General features: G+C 34.1%; 1 protein-coding gene across 1 annotated transcript in view; it reads left to right on the top strand.

The window, feature by feature from the left end:
* The window catches only part of LOC130049728 (transient receptor potential cation channel subfamily M member 2-like), an 88,413-nt gene that overhangs the window by 12,598 nt on the left and 49,431 nt on the right, over positions 1-26,384 (top strand). The window contains exons 6-12 of the mRNA XM_056147677.1: positions 7,172-7,283; positions 10,666-10,774; positions 15,830-16,092; positions 16,280-16,387; positions 17,678-17,737; positions 19,490-19,645; positions 21,833-21,938. Coding sequence (XP_056003652.1) covers positions 7,172-7,283; positions 10,666-10,774; positions 15,830-16,092; positions 16,280-16,387; positions 17,678-17,737; positions 19,490-19,645; positions 21,833-21,938 — 914 coding nt within the window. The remainder of the gene's footprint in view (positions 1-7,171; positions 7,284-10,665; positions 10,775-15,829; positions 16,093-16,279; positions 16,388-17,677; positions 17,738-19,489; positions 19,646-21,832; positions 21,939-26,384) is intronic.

Raw genomic sequence — 26,384 nt, 5'->3', positions numbered from 1 at the left:
TTTCAAGGTGGGTCAGTAGGTTGGTTTTTTTTTTTAACGTCATGAAAATTTGTAATATTTTCTTTTAGAATAAGGAAAATTTTCTATTTTTCAAGGGAAAAAAAGTTTTAGATAACTGGAAAAAATGGTCGGGTAGGAACAAATTTGATTGGTCGGTCGGAGTACATCAAACAAATCAATTTTTATTTTTGGCCTCAGCTTTTCTGGCTTAGTGGTTCTTGAGAAGAAGATTTTTAAAGTTTTTCCGTATATATTTGTATGTAAAACTTTGATCCCCCTTGTGGCCCCATCCTACCCCCGGGGGCCATGATTTGAACAAACTTGAATCTGCAATATGTCAGGAAGCTTTCAGGTAAATTTCAGCTCTTCTGGCCCAGTGGTTCTTGAGAAGAAGATTTTTAAATGACCCCACCCTATTTTTGTGATTATCTCCCCTTTGAAAGAAACATGGCCCTTCTTTTGAACAAACGTGAAAGCCCTTCACCCAAGGATGCTTTTGGCCAAGTTTGGTTGAAATTGGCCCAGTGGTTCTGGAGAAGAAGTCGAAAATGTGAAAAGTTTACAGACGGACAGACAGACAGACGGACAGACGACAGACAAAATGTGATCAGAAAAGCTCATTTGAACCTTTGGTTCAGGTGAGCTAAAAATCAATTAAAATATGCAAATTCATTTTTGGGTTGAATGTATTAATTGTTACACAAATTTACTACATGTATATGTATCTATAGTTTACAAATCATTACATTTTGCTAAATGATATAATTATTCTACATATATCATCTAAGATTTTAATTATACAAAATAAGATCATATAAAATCTGTAAATAAATTATGGATCAACAAAATTGTTAAATACTAAGATCTGCTTTCATATTTACTGTACTTAAGGCCACATAGAATTTCATATTTACATATTATCATCCACGCCCACCCCTCTCAAAATTATCCACCCCATTGTTTTTTATTCTACCTTTTTTTTTAAAAAGAAGTTGAGAACAAATATTTGGCTTGTATATCAAACATTTAGAGCATTTCAATGACTGACCCTAACATTTTGGCATGTTGTGGTTATATTTGACATGTTTCTATTATAAGGGTACCCAAAGATGTGGTAGTTGTGAAGGACTGTTGCAGTGTGATATGCATTTGGTCAAGTGACTGCACATGTATGCCTTGTTAAAATTGATTAATGGAGATGCTATTGAATGTGAAAGTATGCGATACCATGCCATTTCCCAATTCTGTGTTTGGAACTTTTATTATTGTGTGTGCGTGTCTTAGACTAGAAGAAGATGATGGCAAACTGAATTGAATAATGTTAAGCAAAAGAACTACAGTACAGTGACTGTTGCTTTGTGGTACAATGATGGTAATTATGACTTATTAATTAGCGGATACGGCAATGGCATATCCTGATCCTGCATAAACTGCATATTCAAACAAGAGGCCCAGGGGCCACATCGCTCACCTGATTCACCTTGGCCCATATTTAAAGATTTGTTCTACATATTCGCTTCTAAAACTTTGATCCCTATTTAAGTATTGTGGCCCAACCTACTCACGGGGCCATGATTTCTCCTACCTAAAATCTAACTCCAAAAAACCCCACACAAACATAGCTTGTAAAGGGGATAGGAGGACGTGCCTGGTGTTTAATAATTCAATGTGTACAGGCATTAGAAAAATGTGTATATACAAAAACATACTTTAAATTGTATGCAAAATGATACCCATGTCTAGTCCTATTATAACATTGGAAGGAAAATTTGATCTGGCCACCATTGCTACACGACATTTTAAGTTACGGAAAATAAAAAAAAATTACATATGAACACCTGGGCTGTGTCAAGCTGAGTGAGCAAGTTTGTGCAGAACGAACAAAAATTACACCAAACACAGCGACACCTTTTCGAAATTTTATTTTTACAAACTTGAATCTGCACTACAGAGCTGTATGTCAGGAAGCTTTCATGTAAATTATGTAAACTGCTCTGGCCTAATGGTTCTTAAGAAGAAGATTTTTATGGCCCCATTCTACCCCAGGGGGTCATGATTTTAACAAACCTGAATCTGCACTATGTCAGGAAGTTTTTATGTAAATTTGTACTTTCCTAGCCCAGTGTTTCTTGAGAAGATGATTTTTAAAGATTTTCCCTTTATATTTGTATGTAAAATATTTGATCTCCTATTGTGGCCCCATCCTACCTATGGGGGTCATGATTTGAACAAACTTCAATCTACACTATGTCAGGAAGCTTTCATGTAAATTTCAGCTCTTCTGGCCCAGTGGTTCTTTAGGAGAAAATTTTTAAATGACCCAACCCTATTTTTGCAATTTTGTAATTATATCTTCCCTTTGAAAGGGGGTGTGGCCCTTTATTTGAACAAACTTGAAAGCCCTTCACAAAGGATGCTTTTTGTCAAGTTTGGTTGAAATTGGTCCAGTGGTTTTTGAGAAGAAGTCAGAAATGTGAAAGTTTACAGACAGACGGACAACAGGGGATTGGAAAAGCTCATTTAAACTTTCAGCTCAGGTGAGCTAAAAATTACTATTATTCAAAAAAGCGCAAAAGAATGTTCAACTTCAGTGTTACATGAAAATGTACTTCAAAATCACTTAAAAACAATTATAATATTGCTGTATGAAAATTTTGTCCAAAGAAAACAATGTAAAAAAAATATGAAGTAATCTACACTCTACAGCAACATGCGAGTATAATGAACGGGAAATATATATTCTGAAAAATAAAAAATACACCACCTGCCCCATTTTTTTCCAAGCAAGGATGGAAATCTAAAAAATAATTTTATGACTATGTGGCCTAAAATATTTTGTATACTTACTAATTTCAAAACTCGAAAAGGAAATGTTATCCATGTGAAGCACTCTGTTCATCCTCTGGGGAAGACAATCTTTGATTTGCAGTTTGTGTCATGACTACACCATGATATCTTCTAATCTCGTCATACTATCAGAAAGTAGTTTTGGCAGTTGGCAAGTGTATCAATGGTGTAACTTCTTCATGATCAGATCTTCTATACTGTGTCATATTCAGCATAAAGTAACAAGGGCTATCATCTAGTTCTGAGGTACTGAGGAAGGGCTGCTTTTCTCAACACAGCCTTTCTTCTGGTATTCTTAGGGATACTTTATTCATCTTTTAATTACATGTCCTTCTTGGAGATTAAAAGTTGAAGACCACTGAAAGAAAAAGAAGTGATTTAATGAGTTCCATGTACAACTGTAGTTTATCGAATGTGCTGACCAGAATATTATCTAACTGTAGCCCCTCTCCCCGATCAAGCATGCAATGTCATACATGTATCTGAAATCAATACTTATAAAAATTAACTGAAATTAAAATGTTCAAATCTGCAATCTTGTTACACATCTCCTATATTTTTTACTTATCATAACCTTGAATTTTTAATAAGTGTGTCCTTTTGTCCACAAACTTTAAGAACCCCTCATAAACAATTTACAAATATGATATCAGAAATAATAATCTAAAAACATTATCCTGTTGTTCATAGATGCCATCAACACTAAGAGTATAACAAATAACAAAAGCTCTCCTGACATTGTCCCATTCTGAAAGAAATGATGTGCTTATATCCCCAAAGGCAGGGGGTTACCCAGAATTGTGTCTAGAGAGAGGAATAATATTTATGGAATTAACCAAAAAATTAGTTACAAATTTTTAAAATTTTTAGCTATGAATTCATGTTAAAAAATTGGTAGCTCAGTGGTAACATAACATTTGCTTCATGATGAAGAAATCATGGTTTCGAGCCATGCTAATGTACTTTATTTAGGGTGTAAATGTAGGTAGTGAGGTGAATGCTCCATCGTCATATTTAGCATTCAAAAGAGAAAGTTGCTGGTCTTTCAGATGAGACCTTCAAACACCACAGGCATGCGTCTAAATGTGTCGCACTTCATATTACTGAAATATTCTCTACAGGTATTATATTAAAATCAAACAAACACATATAATCATATACATGTTAAAAATCTTAATTTTAGAAATTTCTTCTTCTGACAAAATGATGCGCAAGCATATAAATGGAAGTTATGCCACTATATGTCATGACACTGTACAGCTTGATCAGTTTATACATCACATAAACAATCACAGATGTAAACAATCAAGAAAAACTCAGTACACAACATCATCCCTTAATTTTGTATTGTAGCTGAAGATCATTCTTCTAAGATCGAAATGCAGCTTGGAAATGATTAGCGAGGGTTGAATTATTCTTAAAAAGTAGATTGAAAGCAAAAGGTAACTGCCAAAGTTACCAGGAGACAATAATCCATACACCGTTCGAATTTCCTCCACTGCCACCTAAAGTGCACGTGTAAACCACGCGTGTGACACCACAGCCCGACAGGCTACATTGTAAACAAGTAAAATGCATTCAGAGTAATAGTTTTACATATCATATTCTGTTTGGTTTACAGTCTTAGTAGTTACATACCTATGCGGTACGCCTGTACCATGTACGTACTGCAAGCAGTGCGGCGTAATGTACATTTGCATCCTCAGGGATTTCAACCCGGACAAAGTGGAACATGTCAATCCGAATACATATACATCTTTCTTTTTTATTTTTGCATTTTTATTTATTTATATATTTATTATTTATGTCATGGCGCTGGAAAAAACTTCAAAGTAGGGAGACAGATGTAAAGGGGTATACGTTCCAATCATCCAAAAAATGTGCCGTGTGGGGGTGGGGTAGGGGGTTGATTCCTAAGGACCTGGCGCAAATCTTTTTGTGAAATTCTATCCAAAATCAATATGAATTCTTAGTATACAGAGTACATTAACTGCAAAGATTATATTTCAAAAAGAAAAAAAAAAACCAAACAGTTCACGCAGATTTATCACTTTTATCATCGAAATTTTCAGTAACTCGGGTACTCTGTCGCTTGTAGATAACACGATCGGTATGAAACACCATTTAATCAGTCTATGTAATAAAAAACCCATTGATAATATGCAAAAAAATTCTTTCAACCGTGTTTACTTACCTCAGATGGGACAACTTCTTTCCCTGGAAAACTCCATTATGATGATATCACAAATGACGTCATTTAAAACAGAGCATGCGCACTTCGAAAGTGTGTAAGCCATGCTTGCAAGGAAAAAAGATGGACGAGTGCTAAATCTTTACACACCTGTTACACACATCTCATAAATCCTGTTAAGTAAACACTTCAGGATTTTGATGGTAGATGACCTATTTAATGATTTTATGCTGATTTTTATAAAAATCCAATTGAACACCACCATTTCCGTGTTCCTTTGGGCGACCCCGTGTTGATTTACACGTGTGCCTTCTTATTCACTGGTTCAATTGACAGGGCTTACACACACACACACACACACATATAGATATATATATATATATATATATATATATATGTGTGTGTGTGTGTGTGTGTGTGTGTGTGTGTGTGTGTGTGTGTCAAGAAGTCAAGAAACACAAAACTCGAATAACATTTCACTGTGATCGCTTTCGGCTTTAATACCTCTTCTGACATTTATGAAATGACTGTCTCAAGAGACATTTAAGCCGAAAGCGCTAATAGTTAATTGTTATTCGAGTTTTGTGTTTCTTGACTTTTATTATTGGATGCCTTTACTGTATCAAATACTGAATTCTTTATAGGAATTATATATACAGAGGTGGGATCAGGTGCATAGGAGGAGTAAGCATCCCCTTTGGCCGGTCATATTTCATATTCAAATGCAGCATGCTGAAACCTTTAATATGGTATCAACGGGTTTAACCTAGTTAACTTGGACTTTGACCTATCTTTCCAAAACTTTTAACCCTTTGAACCAAGAAAAGGGCTAATAAGAGGCATGCTTCGAGTCGAGCTATATTGTCTTCTGACAGCTCTTGTTCAAATATCAAAGTATGCACCGATTTACACACATGGCTATAACTAATATAATCATTAATATCAAAAGGTGGATATAAAAAAAATCAATCTCATAACAATAAATAAGTAATAATCAACAAATCATAAAATTGGAATTTGCATGATGAAAGGTAAAGATAACGAACAGTGTTCAATATCATAACTCCTATCAGCAATACAAAATACAGTAAAATATCTGTATATCGAATATGGTTTATCTCGATTACCCCGCTTGATTCGAAGTCGAAGTCACATACAGAAGAAACACGAAAATTTATTTAATAAACATTAAAAAAAAAAAATTTTAATCCGTCTTTTTTCTTTCTTACGTGATAGGTTCTTTCATTACAACGCAATAACTACATGCCAGTCGAGCATCAGTAAACTTAAAGTAAGCATACAGGCACGATCATCTTAATTTTGAAACACATTATGAATTCAATTGGATGTTAATATATATAAAAATGAAATGTTTTTCTTTGGAATCCCACACTATTAATTCATCAACTTACATTAAACTATAAGAAACTACAACAGGGGTGTTGTTTATAATGCAAATCCCATACTATGCATCATATATCCTCCTTCAAAAAAATATCCAATATCGATTTTGGATATCTCAAACCCCCGGATATCTCGAAGTTTTTTCGAGGTCCCTCGGACTTTGAGATAGAGATATTTTAATATATATACGTATTTACAACGCAGACTACATGTTTTTGGTCTTTAGGCTTGCCAATCAATGTTAAAAGTGGAGCGAATTAGGACATGCCTTATTCGTCCAAAGAGCTGATCCCAAAGAGATTAATTAAGTTTATTGTTTTTCTTTTCGGACATTTTTGGATCGTTTGTCCTGAAGAAGGGACGGGTCGTCCCAAAAATTTGACAATCTCGTTGTTCGTGTCGTTGGTCATTTTAGTGCTTTGTATAATTTTTTGTATTTGACCTTGTATCCATGTTGTGGATTCGACACTTTGAGGTATCGGGTGTTGTTGGAACTTTAGTGCTTATATATATATATATATATATATATATATATATATATATATATATATATATTATATATATATATATATATTAATATATGCAATTCAGTTGAAAGCATATCAAAAATTGACCATATCTTATATGTAATTTGGATGCAGATGTGCAAAATGTTTTCTTTTTTGTCAGTCCAATCTGAGAAGAATGTGTAGTTCAGTAATCATTTCAAAGTATTTATTTTCTATGTAGTCCAGAATCGCTGAAGAGAAAAGCAAGTCTACTAATTGGAATTCGATTTGATGACCAAAAGTTCAAAGAATTGGAGGAATGCCTTAGGAAAATAAAAGAGAAAAAGGAATTGGTGAATATACTTGTCACTATTGTTAATCTGATGATATTAAATTTTTTCTACATGCGGTTTGGCCCACGTCCCACTCGACAAGTGTCATATTTACCCATACAGGGAATACATCAACTGTTGGTAACGTGTCACAATTGCAGTGTTACATGCATGTCTGCATCACTGTAGGCGTTGGTACGACAAAGAAACCACTGATGTACGTGACTGAGTAACATGCAAATGTATACGGGCAAATCCGACTAGTAGCCACATTATATTTGGTTATATTAACGGCAAATTAACAACTGGACTTTATAACAAACAGGGGTGTTTTAGCCTCCCTTCATCAACCTCCTATATTTATGTAGCAATTTTTCATTATCATCATCGTGTGGTGTTTATATCGCTCAACTGATTCAATACGCAAGAGCTTGTTCTACGTATGGTTAGTTTTTAAATCGAGACAGGCTACTGGCAAACAAGTTAATGAAAGATGGGTTTCAACAGTCTTGTTTAGAGTCAGCATTTCGCAAATTATATACTCAATATAAGAATCGGGTTTGCCAATACAACATATTATTGGGTCAAATGAAATCTGACGTGTTTCATACCGATTGTTAGGCCAACTCTGGTGTGTCCAGGGCTCCGTTTTGTAGTGGTCGTAAGAGTTATGAAATTCATCACTGTTCGTTATCTTCACCATTCATCTTATCGAATTTTCAATATCGATATCGAGTCGAAAACAGCAGAAAATTATTAAATAAATGAATGTATGTTTTATTTGTTTGGAAACAATAACTACATATATAATATGTTTCTGGCATAAACGTAATGTTCTAGGTTGAAATGAAAATGTTTTTGAAAACAGATTATTTTCTTTCTATTCTTGAAACATCCAGATATTGATAGAGCTGTGAGGATATATAGGTCTAATGAATATGGAATATTTGTGGGTTTGACGTCTTACCTCAGGAACAAGTGTCATCCTTGTATTTGAGTTGGATCTTAGAAATAAAAGTTCAACAGAGGACTAAATATTAAATTCGAGTTTCATACTTGTGTCTAATGCAGTGATACAAATCTCAAAATAGATTGATCTGTTTTTATATTCGAATGAAACAGAATTTATTAAAAAAAAAATCTACGTGGCCTTCATTTCGACATATCCACGACGTTTTGTCTATCAACAAATCTAACTTCCATCCCTATCTCGATTTGATATATCCTTGTGAGCTCGAAATAAAGGACTCTATAGAGACGTCCACTTCTGCTTCAAACTTAGATATTTCTTTCAAAGTAGACATTGACGACAAACTGACAACTGAATTGTATGATAAACGGGATGAGTTCGGCTTCTTCATCATCGTCTTTCCATATCTATGTAACAATATTCCATTATCACCTGCATCTGTTGTATCTCTCAATTTATTCGATACGTAAGAGCTTGCTATGCGTATCTATATCTTGCTCTACGACAATCTACTTTGCCAATACAACCTACCATTGGGTCAATTGTGTTCTGACGTGTTCCATACCGATTGTTAAGCCGTTCTTGGTACACTGCTTTTGCGGATTGCTCCATTTACCTGATCAGGATATAGGGCTAGCGACGGGGATGCTTACCCCTCCTAAGCAGCTGATCCCACATCTGGTGTGTCCAGGTGCCCGTGTTTGCCAAATTATCTTTTGTGTATTGTTTATAGGAGTTATGAGATTGATCACTGTTCGTTATCTTCACCTTTCATTGAATACATTAATCCAATGATATGAAAGCAAAATATTGATGCTCAGAAGTTTAAATGACTTTTTGTTCATTTCCAAATCTGAGTGCAGCTTCACAAATGATGTCCATATTAAGATATAAATAATGTACAAATGTATATGTATATGTTTCTTTTTTTTTTTTTGTTGAGTTTCGCTGAGGCTACTATGGGGGTAGGGGGCAGAGGGATACTCTTTCTTTCGTATTTTTTGATTTGTGATGTAAACATGTATTAGGTGAGTACCCTCCACTACTTTTATGTTTCTAACAGTAGCATCCAATAAAAAGAAAGTGAGCTTGAAAGTTGTGATATAATAGTAAAAGACCCCCATCCATCCACGAATCGATAGTGAACATGTGGAAAATATTTCGGGCACCCTTAAATAGGACTCTAAACATTACGAATTAAAATACTGAAGTTTAAAAGTTTTGGAGACAGTCCAAGTATAAGACGCAAAGTATAAGACACCACTTTTGGAAAACAACGATACATACCTGTGTTCACAGTTGTTATGGTACACGTATACATGATGTAGTTTTAAGTAGGTCTATATTCACCCTTGTATGAAGATTTATAATTATAGTGGTGACATACATCTCATTAAGTGAATGATCACACCTGAGATCAACGATCTGAGACATCAAAGAAGTTGTAAATTCGATATTCATAAGATATTTGCGACGTTCTTGACCTTTTTCTATAATTATAGAAGTCACTGTTCGAAAGTTTTGAAATGAACAGTTACTAATAGGTGCAGATACATGACCCGGATAAACACAAGAACGTCTTTGTGGTTCAAACTGTTTTGTGATGACAAAGATCTTCAAAATATGTTGAAGGCTGTCTTATGTGTCAGATATCGGAATGTATGAGTCTAGTCCGTGCAGTTTTTGTCAGTATAACATGCAAGTCGAGAACATTTTACCGAGTTTACTTTAATTACACTATTTGCCAATGTCCAGGAAATCAGACCATTACTTGCAACGTAGTTGTTTTCTGTTTGTCATTCAAATTGTGATTTTTTTTATTATTGTGTGTCGCGAGACGAAACCATTTGTATTCATTATCCTGTTCTTAAATTGTCGCACTGAACAAAAACTGCAATTGAATACACATTCACAAAAGTGATTTTAAAATTGGGAAATTATGATCGACGTTGATTTTGTCTTTGGTCAATTATTCGACGTGGCGGATTATTATTCATAAAAACCATTCATTAATTTTCAAAATGGTAATATAAGACCGGGTTTGTGTTGGGTAGATTTTAATTGTCACAATATGTCAGTAGAGTTGACATTCTTTTCGTTCAATTGTATCTCGGGTACCTAAGTAGGAAAGTCGACTTGTTCATCGAGAATCTCTGATATAGGATGGTAAGTTCATCACATACTGCTGAAAACACACTGATGAGATTGTGTATTGAAGTAAAGTTCCTAACGGCCACTTTAACAGTGCTAGACATGACCATCCTACATTATTGTATTTTTGTATGTCAGCCCATATTTCTTTGATCAAATGAAAATCTAAGATCAATACGAATTAAATATTTCTGAAATTATGACATTTTGGTCTGAAAATGCACATAATCCTAATTATATAACCCTGGCAGAACTATACCGTATATACACTTGCAATTACAGTTAAGCTTTTTTGACGTAAACAATGACGATCCTCTGATGTTTTCAAACATTGTGGGCGAGGCAATTGTTAGCTGTTGGGCCATGGAGAAGATTCTAGGCAACAAGGAAGGTAGGTTACGTCCCGTAAAGATTATGGACCTGCATATTTAACTGAAATTAATATATCCCTCTTCTGTAACCCTTATATAATTTAACTTGACTTACTTTTCTTTATAAAAATATGAACTAACTGTAAGAACTCCCCACGCAGTGTGGTGATATGAGGTATTTTACTTTCGTTTAATTTTGAGGCCACATTCATAGAAGTAATATACAGAATTTTAAGGTTAATTGGCAAATTTGAATTCTTTAACTGCCCTTAAATTGCCCCAATGCACGGATATTTATTCTATTCTAGCATTTCTGTAAAATGTAAGCGACTGTTTGTAAGTTCTTAGGATATCACTATTTCTGATATTTGGACATGCACCTGCATTCTCTGAAAAGTATGTATGATAAGTGTATTTTGAAATCTGAACTACTGTGATCGTTACACGAACAAACTACCAACACAAATTGTTGCATTTTTCAAATATAATATAAATATAAGCACGAAAACCCAACAACACCCTACTTTCTTCTTAAAGTGTCGGATCTGAGAAGATACAACGCCAGTAAAGAACTTTATAAAAGCACTGAAAAGGCCACGACACTGTTGGTTATTTAAAACTCAATTTTTTTTACGCAACCCGCGTCTTTAACAAGATACATGTACATATATTACATAAACAGATATCTATCTTGATAAAGACGCGGGTTGCGTCGAAAATTTGAGGTTTAAATAACCAACAGTGTCGTGACCTTTTATAAAGCACTGGAATGACCAACGACATGAACAATTGGAATTGTAAAATTTTCGGGACAACCTGTCCCTTCGTCAGGACGGGAAAAGATTACATTATGGAGAAAACACAAATATAATTAACAATAAGCACTAAAGCTATACTACAAAACTAGATAAACACTTTTCCAGCGGATTACATGTTGCAGACTCTGTTATTAACTCAAAAAAAGAATAAAAATCAGAGCGTGAACTCATCATGTCTGGTCACTTTGATATCAGTCGGTAAAGTGTGAAATTCATTAATGGACGAACTGACTTGGTCGATCAAAAGGTGAAACAATTAATCCGTACATCGTGGTATTCTCCCCTAGATCAAACTATTGAAAATCTAAATTTCAGATAATAGTAAATGAAATTGGCGTAATGTCTAAACTATTGGTTACTTGTAAGAAGCTAAAAATAGAACTTGTTGATGAGTGCCAACGATGTTGGCAGTGCTGGTACTGCTATGCATCCAGTTGGTGAAGCAAGGCGATGCATCGTTGGTAATATGAGGCGGCACGCAGATACCTTAAGAAAAATAAAGTTATGAGAAATAAACCGTTGTCGTTGATCAGAGGGAGAATAACATTGTCATATCAGGAATAGGTTTAGCCAATGTTCATTCTGGCAAAGTCAATCATTTTGTTCATGCTGTTAGGACGGAATGACTTAAGTCTGTGCATCCAGAATTTTTCTTCTTTTTTTCTTTCCATCTGTGGAGCTCCAGGTTTGGTTGTGATGAATAACCACGACAGTTATGTCTTCCCATTTGTGGCCATCTAGGTTGAAATGTTCTCCAACAGGCTCAGTGATTCTTTTGGTTTTGATGGTCGACCGGTGGTTATTAATACATTTGCGGATATAGACATAGACATAGAGCTCACGGTGGGTGTGACTGGTTGACAGATAATGCTTAATCCTCTTATCCACCTGATCCCACCTCTGGTATATCCATCGGTCCGTGTTTACTCTACTTTTATTGTTGTATTCTTTGTAATAATTATAAACTGGGCAATATCGTCTGAGCTAATGAAGGTAGGGCTTTCCTACTGTGTATAGATCCCTTATAACAACCGATATCATTTAATGCCTCTGGTACAAGTATCTAAAAATACAACAAAGTCTTGACAACAGATTGACCTCGTGTCCTTGAATTTTGAATTTGACCCAAATTTCCTTTTAAAGCAATTTTTTTACGTTACTCACAATTTTTAACTGATGAATGATACATCTTTTGTATTTGTTGTCTGCTTTCTTGTGTCATAAATTGATTTAGATAGCAGCTTTTTATCCTTGTTCTCTTGAGCTTTGAGATATTTTACGAAAATTAATTAAGCATTATGTTTTAATTGTTTAAGGTCAGGGTTTCGAATGTTAAATATAAATCCCTTAAGGATATGCGGGACGATGATCACGTGATGGTTGCGAATTTATTATCAATTTAGAACCGGACGCAGCGTAGTTAAGCTTCCCGAGAAAAATCACAGTATTGTAAAGACACACTATATACGACGTCATAATAAAAAAAGTACGTCACGACGTTGTATCGCGGGGAAAATGTCATCATATTTTGTTGTAATTTGCTACCGCTATCAAGTGTTTTGTGTAAATCTGTTGATTGAATTCTTGTCAAATGATAATTTTCATTTTATTTCATAGTGATTACAAGTCTCTTTTTCATATATATACATTGCATATATTATATATATGTATAGTATGCGCCACAATAATTTTGATAGTATAGCCTACAAGTCATCGAAATCGCTCCTACATGCACATGCAATTTGCATCTCTAGGCATTTACAAAAAGAAAGTCAACCGTCTGTAAACAATGACTCATTGCAAGTGTAAGATGATGATCGTTTGTTGATATTTACTATAGTAGTGTGAAACTAGAACTGGACACACATTTCTCCGAATCTTGCTTGGGAAACGTACAAACCTTTCAGGTGCTTTTATAATCGATCCTTGTTTGCGAAAAATACCCCCCCCCTTTATGACGACAATCGTTACTTTTGGTCAAATATTAACGTCCATACTAGGAATGTTTAATTTTTGCAAGCATTTCATGTAAATATAAGTACGCTTTATCTCTGAAACTATTTCATATTCCAAATTATTTTTACTAACTTTACGAAACACTGCTGCGGAAATGGCAACTAACTTAAAACATATGACACACGTCGGAATTTAAAACATATGACACACGTCGGAATTTATGCGAGAAGCAGACGTGTGAAAAAGAAAAAGGTGCAAAGTCACAACATGTGCGATACATAAATACCTTGAAAAATAGCATGGGGACGATCGAGTCAAGCGACACTAGCTATCACGGCTGCAGATATGCTTTTGATCTGGTAAAGGAAGTAGTAGCTCATATTGACGTTAACTAGACCTAACCCGTGGTTTGAAAGAAGACGTATTGTTTAGAGCTAGACTAGACGTTTTGTTCGAAGCCATGTTTAATATATACATGTATATTTAAAAATGAATAAATTTTAATTTGTTTCCATGAACTCAATTTTTGTTCCATAATTATGAAAATTCTACATATTTCAATAGGTTCAAAACAAATATAGTTTCTAACAATGTATTCCAAAACAGGCACGAATAATTAGGTTGACCCCCCCCCCCCCTGTCTTTGACAATGAGCTTTATTTTTTAAATTCTGTAGTGCAATTAAATTGAGACTGTCCCATCCCCCATTACTTTTAACAGTAGGTGTACATGAAAAGAATATAAGCTTGAAAGTTGTTAATAACAAATATTTCGCCAAGCCTAACCCCAAGTGAACATATCAATGTATAACTTCAAGGACGCCTACCTCAAAATCACAATTAGCTTCACCCCTTCATATTTCTACAGGAAGTTGGGTATATGAATAGCTTTTAATCGCAGTGTTTGCAAAAAAAAATTCATTGACAAGTTTTTGAGAAGTACTTCGTTTAGTATCTGGACTACCCTGTTTTTGAGTACCAATTTCAACCCCAAATCCTTAAATTTTCCCAATTTCTTATTATATGGTTATGTTTAAGCATTTTATTATTATATATCTTATATTTTACATAAATTCTAAAAATTATTGTAAAAGATATAGATAAAAATTCCATCAAATTATTTTTTTTGAATTGAAAATCGGAATAATCTTGTAAAATTCACAATTTTCGAAAAGGGGGGTAATTCAAAGCTTATTATCTCCCTTGTATACCTAAAAAATGGCCATGAAATTTACACACATTGTACAGGACATCCTGATGGTGCTTCATGTAAAAAGAAAAAAGATATTCATTGACGAGTATTTTTTGGCCACATCGTCTCGCATGTCCTCAAGGCTAGGCCTTATACTCATACCATTTTTTTTTGCCTTGTGACCATGTTTCGAGGTTATATCGTAACTCTATGAAGCTCTTGTTCAAAGTGTACAATGTTATTATAAACGCTCAAGATATTAACTAAATGTTTTGAAACTTGCAAAATGCATACCTATAAATTCTTTTCCTTGTTTTCAGAATCTATAAATTTATTACCAAATAAAATAAAAGGAGGAAAATACCTCAAATAGTAGACAGAAACTAAACAGTTCGTCCACTCTTATAGCATTCTTGAAACCTTAATAAAGATTGGTTTTAGAACAAAAGGAATATATATGAGTATATCCAATGACAAACACATCACATGTCTAAATCAAAACCATATGAAGAACATAAGGTATAAAAACATTAACGAAATGAATAAAATCAGCTGTATACAATGTAGCAAAGAAATAGTTATCTCTTTGATTGTGAAAATAGACAATACATGTACGAATTAACATAATGTATATATTGATCCTGATCACAAATTTGTATTCGCATAACTGTTATATATCAAAATCGTAATTAAATAGACACATATGAGAGGTAAAGATAACGAACAGTGATCAACCTCGTAAGTCCTATAAGCTATACAAAATAAATAATTTGGCAAACACGGACCCCTGGACGCACCAGAGATGGGATCAGGTGCCTAGGAGGAGTAAACGTCTCCTGATGACCAGTCACATCCGCTGTATGTACATGTAACTACTGTAATGTATGAATGTGAGTGTGAAAGTGTGTGAACGTGGTTAGAAATAAAATGACAAATGTTCTGTTGTGTTATGTCAAAATTTGTGAAATAAAAAACAGTGTAGGCCCCGGGTTAATCGCGGTTATCTTTCTAAAACCATAGCATAACTCGGATATTTCTATGAAGATTGTTGTACAAAGTGTATTCATTTTTGTCCTATGTAAACTTAATATATCGCCATGTTCATTTCAGAAAACTCCGGCGAGGGGAGTGTTTACGCTACAGGATGGTCTCAACATAACACTGACAATAAATTATCTATTGCATTTAAAATGCTAAATCCTGATTTGGACACTCCGCCAAAAGAACAGTTGACCCAAGTTCTTGACCATTACAAAGAACCCAGGATGAATGTCATGAAATCGACCTTCTCGACGCCCTCGTCATTGCCTCTGTACTTTTTTATTGGTTACCAGTTACTGGTGGAGTGCAAATTACTGCAGGATTGTGGCCATGTAAGATACAGAAATGTTATACATTACAGTCTTAAAAGATCAAAATAGCCCAGCATAATTTTATCACCATTACGTCAGCCTTTCTTTTAAATGTGGAACACTATGCATTTCTATTTGTTTTTGTAATATTATCTTGGAAGAGGAAGGCAGCAATTATTTTCCTTCACATAACTTTGTTGTATTTCAGATACTTTTATTAGAGGCGCTGAGATCCAACAGATGTGACTATGTGAGAGTACTTCTGGACCAAGACGTAAAACTTAATGTGAACGATTTAGCCGAGTTGTATGGTCGTGTAAGTATATAATCTTAATAAATCTCATTTCTACAAGTATATCTTTCGCTCCACAATGTCAACATATGATCTGTATCTCGAAGAAGGGATATGAAAATTAGAAACGGTTTCAGTACATTACACCACAGCCCACCTCCTTTATACTGTGCAGATGAGGTCATCACAGTGTACTTAACATCTATCAAAAGTTATTATACCTATTATTATACCTCAGTATGAAAATTCTATGCAACGCGTAATCTGATTGGTCTAGACGGTCACATGCCAGGGATAACGAAACTTCATATCTCCCTCTCAAACATCATATCTCCCTATCATATTTACCGCTTGGGCAGCCTCGTGCATTTTCCATAAATTTAACGTCAAAGACGATGAAATGTATTGTGACGTCACAATAAGTCCGAGTCATTCTACTTCCATAATTCGTAAGGCACAAAACATGCGGGTCTCTGATACACAGTTAAATCCCCTGATTTTGGTTGATACAAAAACAAACAAGTAAATCAGCATTCAAGGAGAATGGTAAAATAAAAAATGGTTATCATATCACTGTTTTTCGCTGTTTGTACCTTCTAATTCGTTGAGGCGCGGTGTTACCGTTAGGGCAATCTCAGCTACATACATGTACAATGTATAGATGAGTGGACTCCAATCTCAAATGCAATTTTGTGGTCTTGCTTTCTTTCGGTATAATAAACAATTTATTGCATTAATGTTCGGGAGATATGATGATTTATTCACCCAAGAAAAATCATATTCCCCTCGGGCGTTGCCCTCGGGGAATATGATTTTTCTTGGGTGAATAAATCTTCATATCTCCCTCACTATCATGCAATAAATGTATAATAGTCATCATTAAAACGTTGACGTGACGTTATTCCTTTGCTCGTTAAGTCTAAATATTACCTTTTACCGTCCGTTATTAGTTAACAATCTGATACTACAATTGGAATTTAAACCAAACTATCTCAGTACTTACATCCTTCAAAATAGGACTGCCTCAGGTAAATCAAATTAATTTCAAAGGACAATGCCTGAAAACAAAACACGGCTCAAACTGTATGATACTTTAACATGGAATGCTGTATGAGGCATATATTCAATACAAAAGTCATCATCCGCTATAATGAACGGAAAACAACCACAAAACACATGCTAACCATCAACAATGAGGACTACCATACAGTCTCAGCCCGCCTATCAACCACCCGTTATACTGCACTTGATACAGTCATCAGTGCGTCAAAATTCAGAACTATTCATTTATATACGCTTTGATTTTACTTTCAGACAATAACCTGTAAGGGTTGTGAAGATGAGGGGTGTCTGCACATATATGGGATTTTGAAGGTTTGCATAAAAATGATATGCGTACGAATTGTATAATATCAATATTATTCATAAGGTCCTAACAGAAGAATCCAGGTATAATATGGGTGGTTTGGTTGGTTTGTTGTATATCGTTTAACACTCCCCCATCGCGATTTGTGCATTCATATGCATGTTTTGATATCATTACAGATTGAATGCAATGTATATACCTTGCATATACAAGTAGTTCAAAACAATGTTTATTGAAAAATCTCGTTAACAATATTTTTTTTAAATTCTAGAGTACAAGGTATAATCTAAAAAAGGTTGGGTTAGCAGAAACACGGCAATTTTTATTTTATGCCTCATTGTCATTAGTCATATAGTGCAAGGATTTTCTAAAAAAAAAATGATTTATCGTCTCAAAATGCTTTGTATGTCATTTATAATACACATAGTGACAGATTTAAGGTTGTTAAAAATTGTGGATAGAAATGTTGGCTTTTTTCAGTTGACATAAGAGGTTTTTTTATTATCTCCAAAAACATAAATCTTGTAGTGAAGGAGTGAAACTTAATTAATATGAATAAAATTTAATGAAAGTAATGATCATATTCAAGGTCGTTTCCTTTTTCAGAAATAGATGGATGAAAGTCATGTTAATGTCGCATTTACATGACAGGTCAAATACATTTCATTTCAATGATGTTCTTATTATGTTACACATGTTCGTTATCCTTACTTTACATATTAAATCCTCTACAAAAACCAATCACATGAACTAATCATTCTGTACATTTTCAGGGATTGGGTGAAATTTATATAGTACTATACTGTATCTATTTCAACTTCAGTAATTCTTCAACACCCCTCAAACATCTAGACAGCTTTGATTCTTATGGATTTTTAAAACTTATGTATATTATTAAAATAATCTTTCTAATATGTTTCATCTACAAGATATTTGAGATACCTCACTACAACAAGGCTTATATCCTTATGACACAACGTCACAAGTTAGCAATTTGAATGTTTTATGAAATTGTTTGAATCGAATGATGGCTCAGTAAATAAAGCATTGGGGAGTTAATCATGAGTTCAAATCTGCCATAGGCTGTTTGTTATATCTAATGAATTGATTTTTGAAAATGATGTAATTTATATCCAAAATTACAGATTTTCTGCCTTTTTGACATGTATACTTATGACGTATCATCATATCCTTCATGATTAAATCATTTTGTGCTGATTTAACAAAAAAGATATTTCAAGTGGTAGTGATCAACCTTAATTCGCCTTGATAGAAGATGGGCATTTTGATTTGCACAGTTGTCAGTTGTCTCAAAGACAGACATGATATTAGAAGCCACCTTTCTTTATGGGGTTCCTAATGAAAGCTAACGTATCTTAGTACATAACCCCTATTCAATTTTGGGTCACTAGGTCACTTGGTAACATGATCATACGCAGAACAAGCTTTTGTGTATCGAATTAGATGATATTTATAAACACCATATGCAGGTGATAATGGAATATTGCTACAAAAATACGGGATGTTGACGATGCAGAAATCGAAATCATCTCGTTTGCCATAAAGCTTAGTTGTTAGTTTATCGTGAATATCTACTTTCAATAAAATATCTAAGTATGAAGCAGAAGTGGACGATTATGTGGTGTTTTTTATTTCGTGCTCGCTGGTATATATCGAATCGACATATGAATGACAGTTATCATTGCGATCTTGCATTGTATATTTCTGCAATGATATTCAGCAACGAATTTTTATTTCAGCTAATTGATAAAAAATTAACAAAGAAATTGTTCCCCAAAGAGGAAGCCAAAAGGAAGGAAGATGTGAGTAGCAATAATAAGGCTAATCAGGGATCGGGAGTAGGGAAATCCGCTAGAGAGTTATGTCGCAAACTGCTGAAGTATGATGGTAAGAAGACATGTCATTATATATGTATAGTTAAGATGATTATTCCTTCTGATTGAATATGCAATATGTTAATAACATTAAACGGTTTGCCAATTGACGATTGTCTGCACACTGTTTAAATCAAGGTTTATATCTACACTTTCTCATCATCTGTTTATTTAAAAAAAAAACGTTGATAACACTTGCTTCAAACAAATCGAACTTCTCTTATTTCAAATATGTATGTACAACGTCTGGAAAAAATAGGCAAAATATGCAACATCACAAACCACAGTTGATCAAATTTATAGTGTTTATTTGGTATATGTTTAGAAAACTTTTCCGTAAAACATTTTTCTAAAGAACCACCTGGAAATAAAAGTTCTACATGGCAACTCTCTGATATAGTGCATATCAAAGTTTGTAAAATTATCATCTAACCCCACTCAAGATTTCAAAATCATGACCCTGATGGTAGGTTGGGGGCACAAAATGGGATCATCGAGAGCGAATGTATATGTATATATATATATATATATATATATATATATATATATATATATATATATATAACAACCTTCCTTTGAGAAAAAATTGGTCAAGGCAACTTCTTTGCATGACAGCTTCCTGACGCAGTGCATATTTAAGTTTGTGAAAATTATGGAAAAGGAAGGGGATCAAAGTTTTACATGCGTATATATTAGCGGTATAAGCCATAGTTACTCAGATGAGTGATGTGGTCCATGGGCCTCTTGTTCTATTCATCGAATTATCGTAGTCGTTTACATAACTATATTTCTCGGTATATTGTTATGCTCCTAAAAAAGATCGGGATAACAAATACTCACCGTCATATCTCTCCATCCTTCTCTCGATCATTACATCCCTCCGAGCTCATATCTCACACACATTTTAAATCTGAAACGGATATTATCGATTACAAATTCTTTCTGAGACAATGACGTTTGGGTCAAGGACTCGCAAGGTTATTTTGAAAATGTCAAGGTCACTCAGAACATATGCAAGTTCCTTATTTTAACCGTTTTTGATATTATAAATCGTTCATGAGAAATTGATTGTAATTAATCACAAAATATTACTTGAGACAGGAGCCTATGGAAACATTTAAGGTCACTTGGAATATCTACCTTATATAAATAAATACGTTCTTTCTATCATAAGTTTTTAAACACGTATTAATCATATATCACATTAAAAAGTAATACATAAATATCTTTCAGACAAAGGTTATCGAATGTCATTTTGGAAAGGTCAAAGTTACTCAGAACATATAAATGTCTAGAGAAAAAACTTAATTGAAGCAATATTTCAACAATTATTAATCAATTGGAAAAAAGGTTTCTTAAAATCATTTTGGAAATGTCAAGTTCAATCAGAACATATATCTTATCTGAGGGGGAAATGCCTCAAATATTAAGATCAACATCACTCAACATATATCTCATGTATAAACTGAATGATTTCAGCCTCTCCATCGTCAACTTCCCATATTTTTTAAGCAACATTCCATTATCCCCTGCATATCGTGTTTTATTGTTTAAATCTGATTCGATGCACAAAGGCTTGTTCTGCATATGATCAGTTCTCAAATCGAGGCATGCTACTGACAAACAAGTTGATGGTACGGAGGTTTCAATAGTCTCATTTTAAGTTAGTACTTTGTGCATCATATGGTCGTTATAACAATCTAGTTCTCCAATACAACCTATCATTGGGTGAAATGATGTGTGACTTGTTTCAATCGATTGTAAGGCCGTTCTTGGTCCACTGATTTTGACTACGAATAAGTCCGTTTACCTGAACAAGATATAGGTTTCACGGTGGGTGTGACCGGTCGACAGGGGATGCTTACTCCGCCTAGACATATGATGACACATATCTGGTATATCTAGGGGCCCGTGTTTCCAAACTCTTAATTTGGTATTGCTTATAGGAATTATGAGCTTGATCTTCACCTTTCATGAAAGAAACACCTTTCTTTTCCCAATATTTCAACAGTTATTGATCATTGTGCGAGTCATTCCTTCAATGAAGTAATTCATTAGTTAGATGTATTTCGGGGACCATCCATCCGTCAGCTTTACTAATATTCTTGTTGAAACTAAATTCTCATTCATTTATATTGCATTTATCGTCTGCACTACCTTAAAGAGAAGGGAAACAACTCCAACCCAAAGAACAACTCCGGCGGAAATGAGGACGTTAAGGATACCGATATATCAGATATCCTTCTTTGGGCTTTGTTCGCCAACAGAAGGGACTTGGCAGAAATATGTTGGTTGAGAAGTGAAGACCACTTGTGTAAGTATGTACATTCATCATGTTCTGTTGCCAGATATTTTACAGGTCTCAAGTACTTTACAGATATTAGCAAGTTGGTATCAGCCAAATTATGACAAATGAGAACCCTTGAACACTTAAGGACAGGTCTAACGATTTTAACACACACATACACACATACGTGTAACGCGTGTCAAATGAACACCTAACTTCCCACCTGTAACTGAACACTTCTACAGTTATTGGTATTTTAGTACGAAAATTTACTATTTGGTACTAAAAACAACATAGAAAACGTTTCTGCGGTCGAAATTTGTGAAATAGAGTTTTATTCACTCCTTGAATTTTTGCTTATCAAGTGAACACTTTCCTTTACACACGGTCAATTGAACACTTTCCTTAGGGGTCATCCATAATTGTCAACCATTTTCTAAAGTGTGCAAAAAGTACACTTTTGAGACCCTCATCCCCCTCAAAAAGTGTACATCAACCACACACACACACACACACACACATACGTGTAACGCGTGTCAAATGAACACCTTAACTTCCCACCTGCAACTGAACACTTCTACAGTTATTGGTATTTTAGTACGAAAATTTACTATTTGGTACTAAAAACAACATAGAAGACATTGCTGCGGTCGAAATTTGTGAAATATCGTTTTATTCACTCCTTGAATTTTTGCTTATCAAGTGAACACTTTCCTTTACACACGGTCAATTGAACACTTTCCTTTACACACAGGCAATTGAACACTTTCCTTTACACACGGGCAATTGAACACTTTCCTTTACACACGGGCAATTGAACACTTTCCTTTACACACGGGCAATTGAACACTTTCCTTTACACACGGGCAATTGAACACTTTCCTTTACACACGGGCAATTGAACACTTTCCTTTACACACAGGCAATTGAACACATTCCTTTACACACGGTCAATTGAACACTTTCCTTTACACACAGGCAATTGAACACATTCCTTTACACACGGTCAATTGAACACTTTCCTTTACACACAGGCAATTGAACACTCTGGCACACACGGGCAAATGAACACTCTGATACACACGTGTAATTGAACACTCTCACTCACATGGCCAATTAAATACTCTGATACACGCAGCCAGCTAAACACTCTGATACACACGGGCAATCAAACACTCTGAAACATCCAAACAATCATTCTCACCACGCTAAATAAATAAGGCCAAATCTCTAAAGCTTACAAAAAAGCGTGAAACGATGACATAAATCGAAATTGGGATGGGATAGACAGGGAATCCACACATTTCGTTGAAATTATCGCCGCAAGAAAATAAAAAATAAAGGGGGGGGGTAGTATTGATTGGATGATTGATTATATATTTTACGTCCCGTCGAGAATATTTTATTCATATTGAGACGTAACCAGCTTTAAGCGGAGTACCACGAATTTAGACCTATCCAATGTATCCATAGGGTTCAGGGTCGTAGCAGTGAGGGTTCTTTGAAATATCGTGCCAACACCTACTACATGTACGACAAGGGATATACGTTTATAAGGTCACATCCAAAAGATCCGTGATTCTCACTTCTAAATGTCGAGCGTTTGGCGAAGGAGCAATTAACACTACCAATTTTAACGTCTTAGGTTTGACGCATGAACGATGCTTGAACTCACGACCTCCCGGTTACGAAGCGAACTCTCTCCCATTGAGCTACCGCGACCGGTCGGGGGAGAGGTAGTGGTGTCCGTAATGATGACTTTTAATGTAATAATAACTTATGATAATCATCATTATTATATATATATATATATATATATATATATATACTTCTATGATTATAGACTCCCTCGTTTGCCAATGCATGCTGTACGGGCCAGACTTTGTAGTAATTCGACCAAAAAGTATGATAAATAAAATCAAAATTCTGTAATACAGTGCCTAAAAGATCTAAAACAAGTATTCATAGTTATATACATTTGTTGTATCACTTTAAGTTTTTTGTTGACTTTTGACATGAATAAAAATTAGATATCTTTGTAAAGAAATGTTACGCGATATCTTAATTCCACTCTAAAAGGGAACATTTTCATGAACATTCTGTTTATATATGTAACTACATAGATGTGACCTTACAGAAAACTTCAATCAAACGTTGCAAAAACCATAAATTCTTTGAAAATCCGGTTTATAACACCAGTTTATATAACATAACTTTAGAATCAGGATTTGTTCCCGGTTCCTTTATATACTGTTACAAAAATATCTACATGTTTATGATATGTACATGCACATTATGTCAATTTTGACTATCATCTCACCTTGAAATATGAGGACAAAATTGTAATAGAGAACCCCCAAAAATCACGATTTTGCTTCATCTTAGATATTTTTGTTTAGAGATTTCGTGCCTTTGGCACTCATTACGCCCTTCCCTAAACGTGTTACGTGTTGGACCCCCCCCCCCCCTCATTAACCACGTCTGAAACACACCGACAATTGAACCTGGTACATTGTGCATAAATTGAACTATTATAACGAAAGGTAAAATTCAAGTTACATATTTGTAAGTTTTATTGATGAACTTAGTTCAGTCTCGAAAGGCAAGTAGAGATTTAAAACATTCCCTGAACATTGGCAATTCGCGCCTTCGAATGAGAAATAATCTCCCTCATAAAAGTGATTTGGACCCCCACTCCTTTCCCTGCCGATCTGAGGACAGAGATGAGCAATTGCAAATTCAAGGGAATATATTACCTTCTGTTTTTGTTGAAAAACTGGACGTGTCCTCTCATGACATTTATAATACAAATTCACCAGGTTGATTTTTAAAATCTTATTAATGTTTTACATAAGCTCAAATTGAAGTCCAATAATATACGCGCATCAAATCAATTATCACTCTCATTAATTCAATTGATGCGCACATCCATGTGGTGGAAATATTGCTCGCAAAAATTAATTTAGAGCTCTGTATGAATGACTTGATTATCTCTTTTAATTAAATGGAGGATCTTTTTAATTATATATACAAGGCTATTTCATAAGCAATTAATGCGCCATCATTTTTTTTTAAAGAGCAACAATTCAATTAAAGAAATCATTCAATTGTGGATATCTTGAATTGAAGATTATATCTCAATTAGATAATCTCTCTAAAATAATTAGTCCATGCATCAATTTAATTAATGATAACATTAATTCAATAGAAGAGAGCAATAATTCAATTATTGTGAACATTAAGTGATGTTAGCATTAATGAATTATTGCTCTCTTCAATTGAATTGTAGCAATGCATTAATTCTATTGTTGGTATCATTAAATTATAATTCATTTGAGGAGAGCAACAATTAAATTATTGCGTGCATCAATTCAGCAGAATAAATAATGATATCAATAATTCAATTCATGCTCGCAATATATATATAATGCAGAATTGAAGATATTAATTATTTGAAGAGATCTTTGATTGCGTCCATGAAATGAATTGATAATATCTTCAAATAATTAAAGATATCTTCAAATATTTGAGTTTGTTAATTTGGCGCTCCATAGATCTAAAACTATTCCTAGTGGATTTTGGTGCTTTCTGACTGAGACATCATAACAGCTCTTGCCACAAATGAATCTCACCAGACAAGTGATAAAAACACACTTCAATATGTTGCAGAAAAATAAAGATCAGGTGGGTCGCATATACCTATAGCCACCTCTCTTTTAATTTCTTCATAGGATTCATATACTTAAAGGGATTTTTCTCCTTGAAAAGGTGATATTTAAAAATATGTCACTTTTTAAGGAATTGTATAATCCCCCAATAGTATGTACCGGGGTAATTTCTAAACTGTTTGGTGAAAATGTTGACAATTAAGAATCAGTCACTGGTTATCTATTTGGAATTTAGCTATCTCATATGAATAAACTCTTGATTATTTTACTACAATGTACCATATTAACCAATTTCGGAAATAATTCCTTATTTGTCTTAAATTTTGATTTGATATAAAGAGCAAACTGAAATGATAAACCAAAGTTCACATTGAACACCAGTGAGGCAATTGTATACAAATATCAAATTCATATATTACAGAATTCATTAAGATATTTGAATTATTCTAATCTTTTAATGTTCCATGGTAGCAATGAAAACAGCAGGTCTTTTATTCTCAGTCATATATTTTATTATATTACAGGAGATGTTATATGTACAATTAGTATATATATATATATATATATATATATATATATATATATATATATATATACATTATATATGTAATTGCATGTGTCAAAAAAATGTATACATACATGAGTAATTCAACCACAGACATATCAATAAATTTGCATTTAATACATTGAATGTAGTCCTTTGATTAAATAATCAACACAGATGGATCCATATGATAATATATGTATTTGTAAAAGAAAAAAAAGAGTTCCATTTCTCATACAAACGATATCTGTACAAATATCA

Source organism: Ostrea edulis, chromosome 8, assembly GCF_947568905.1.
Source record: "Ostrea edulis chromosome 8, xbOstEdul1.1, whole genome shotgun sequence".
NCBI classification, from domain to species: domain Eukaryota; kingdom Metazoa; phylum Mollusca; class Bivalvia; order Ostreida; family Ostreidae; genus Ostrea; species Ostrea edulis.
This window is presented reverse-complemented; position numbering and strand designations above follow the sequence as displayed.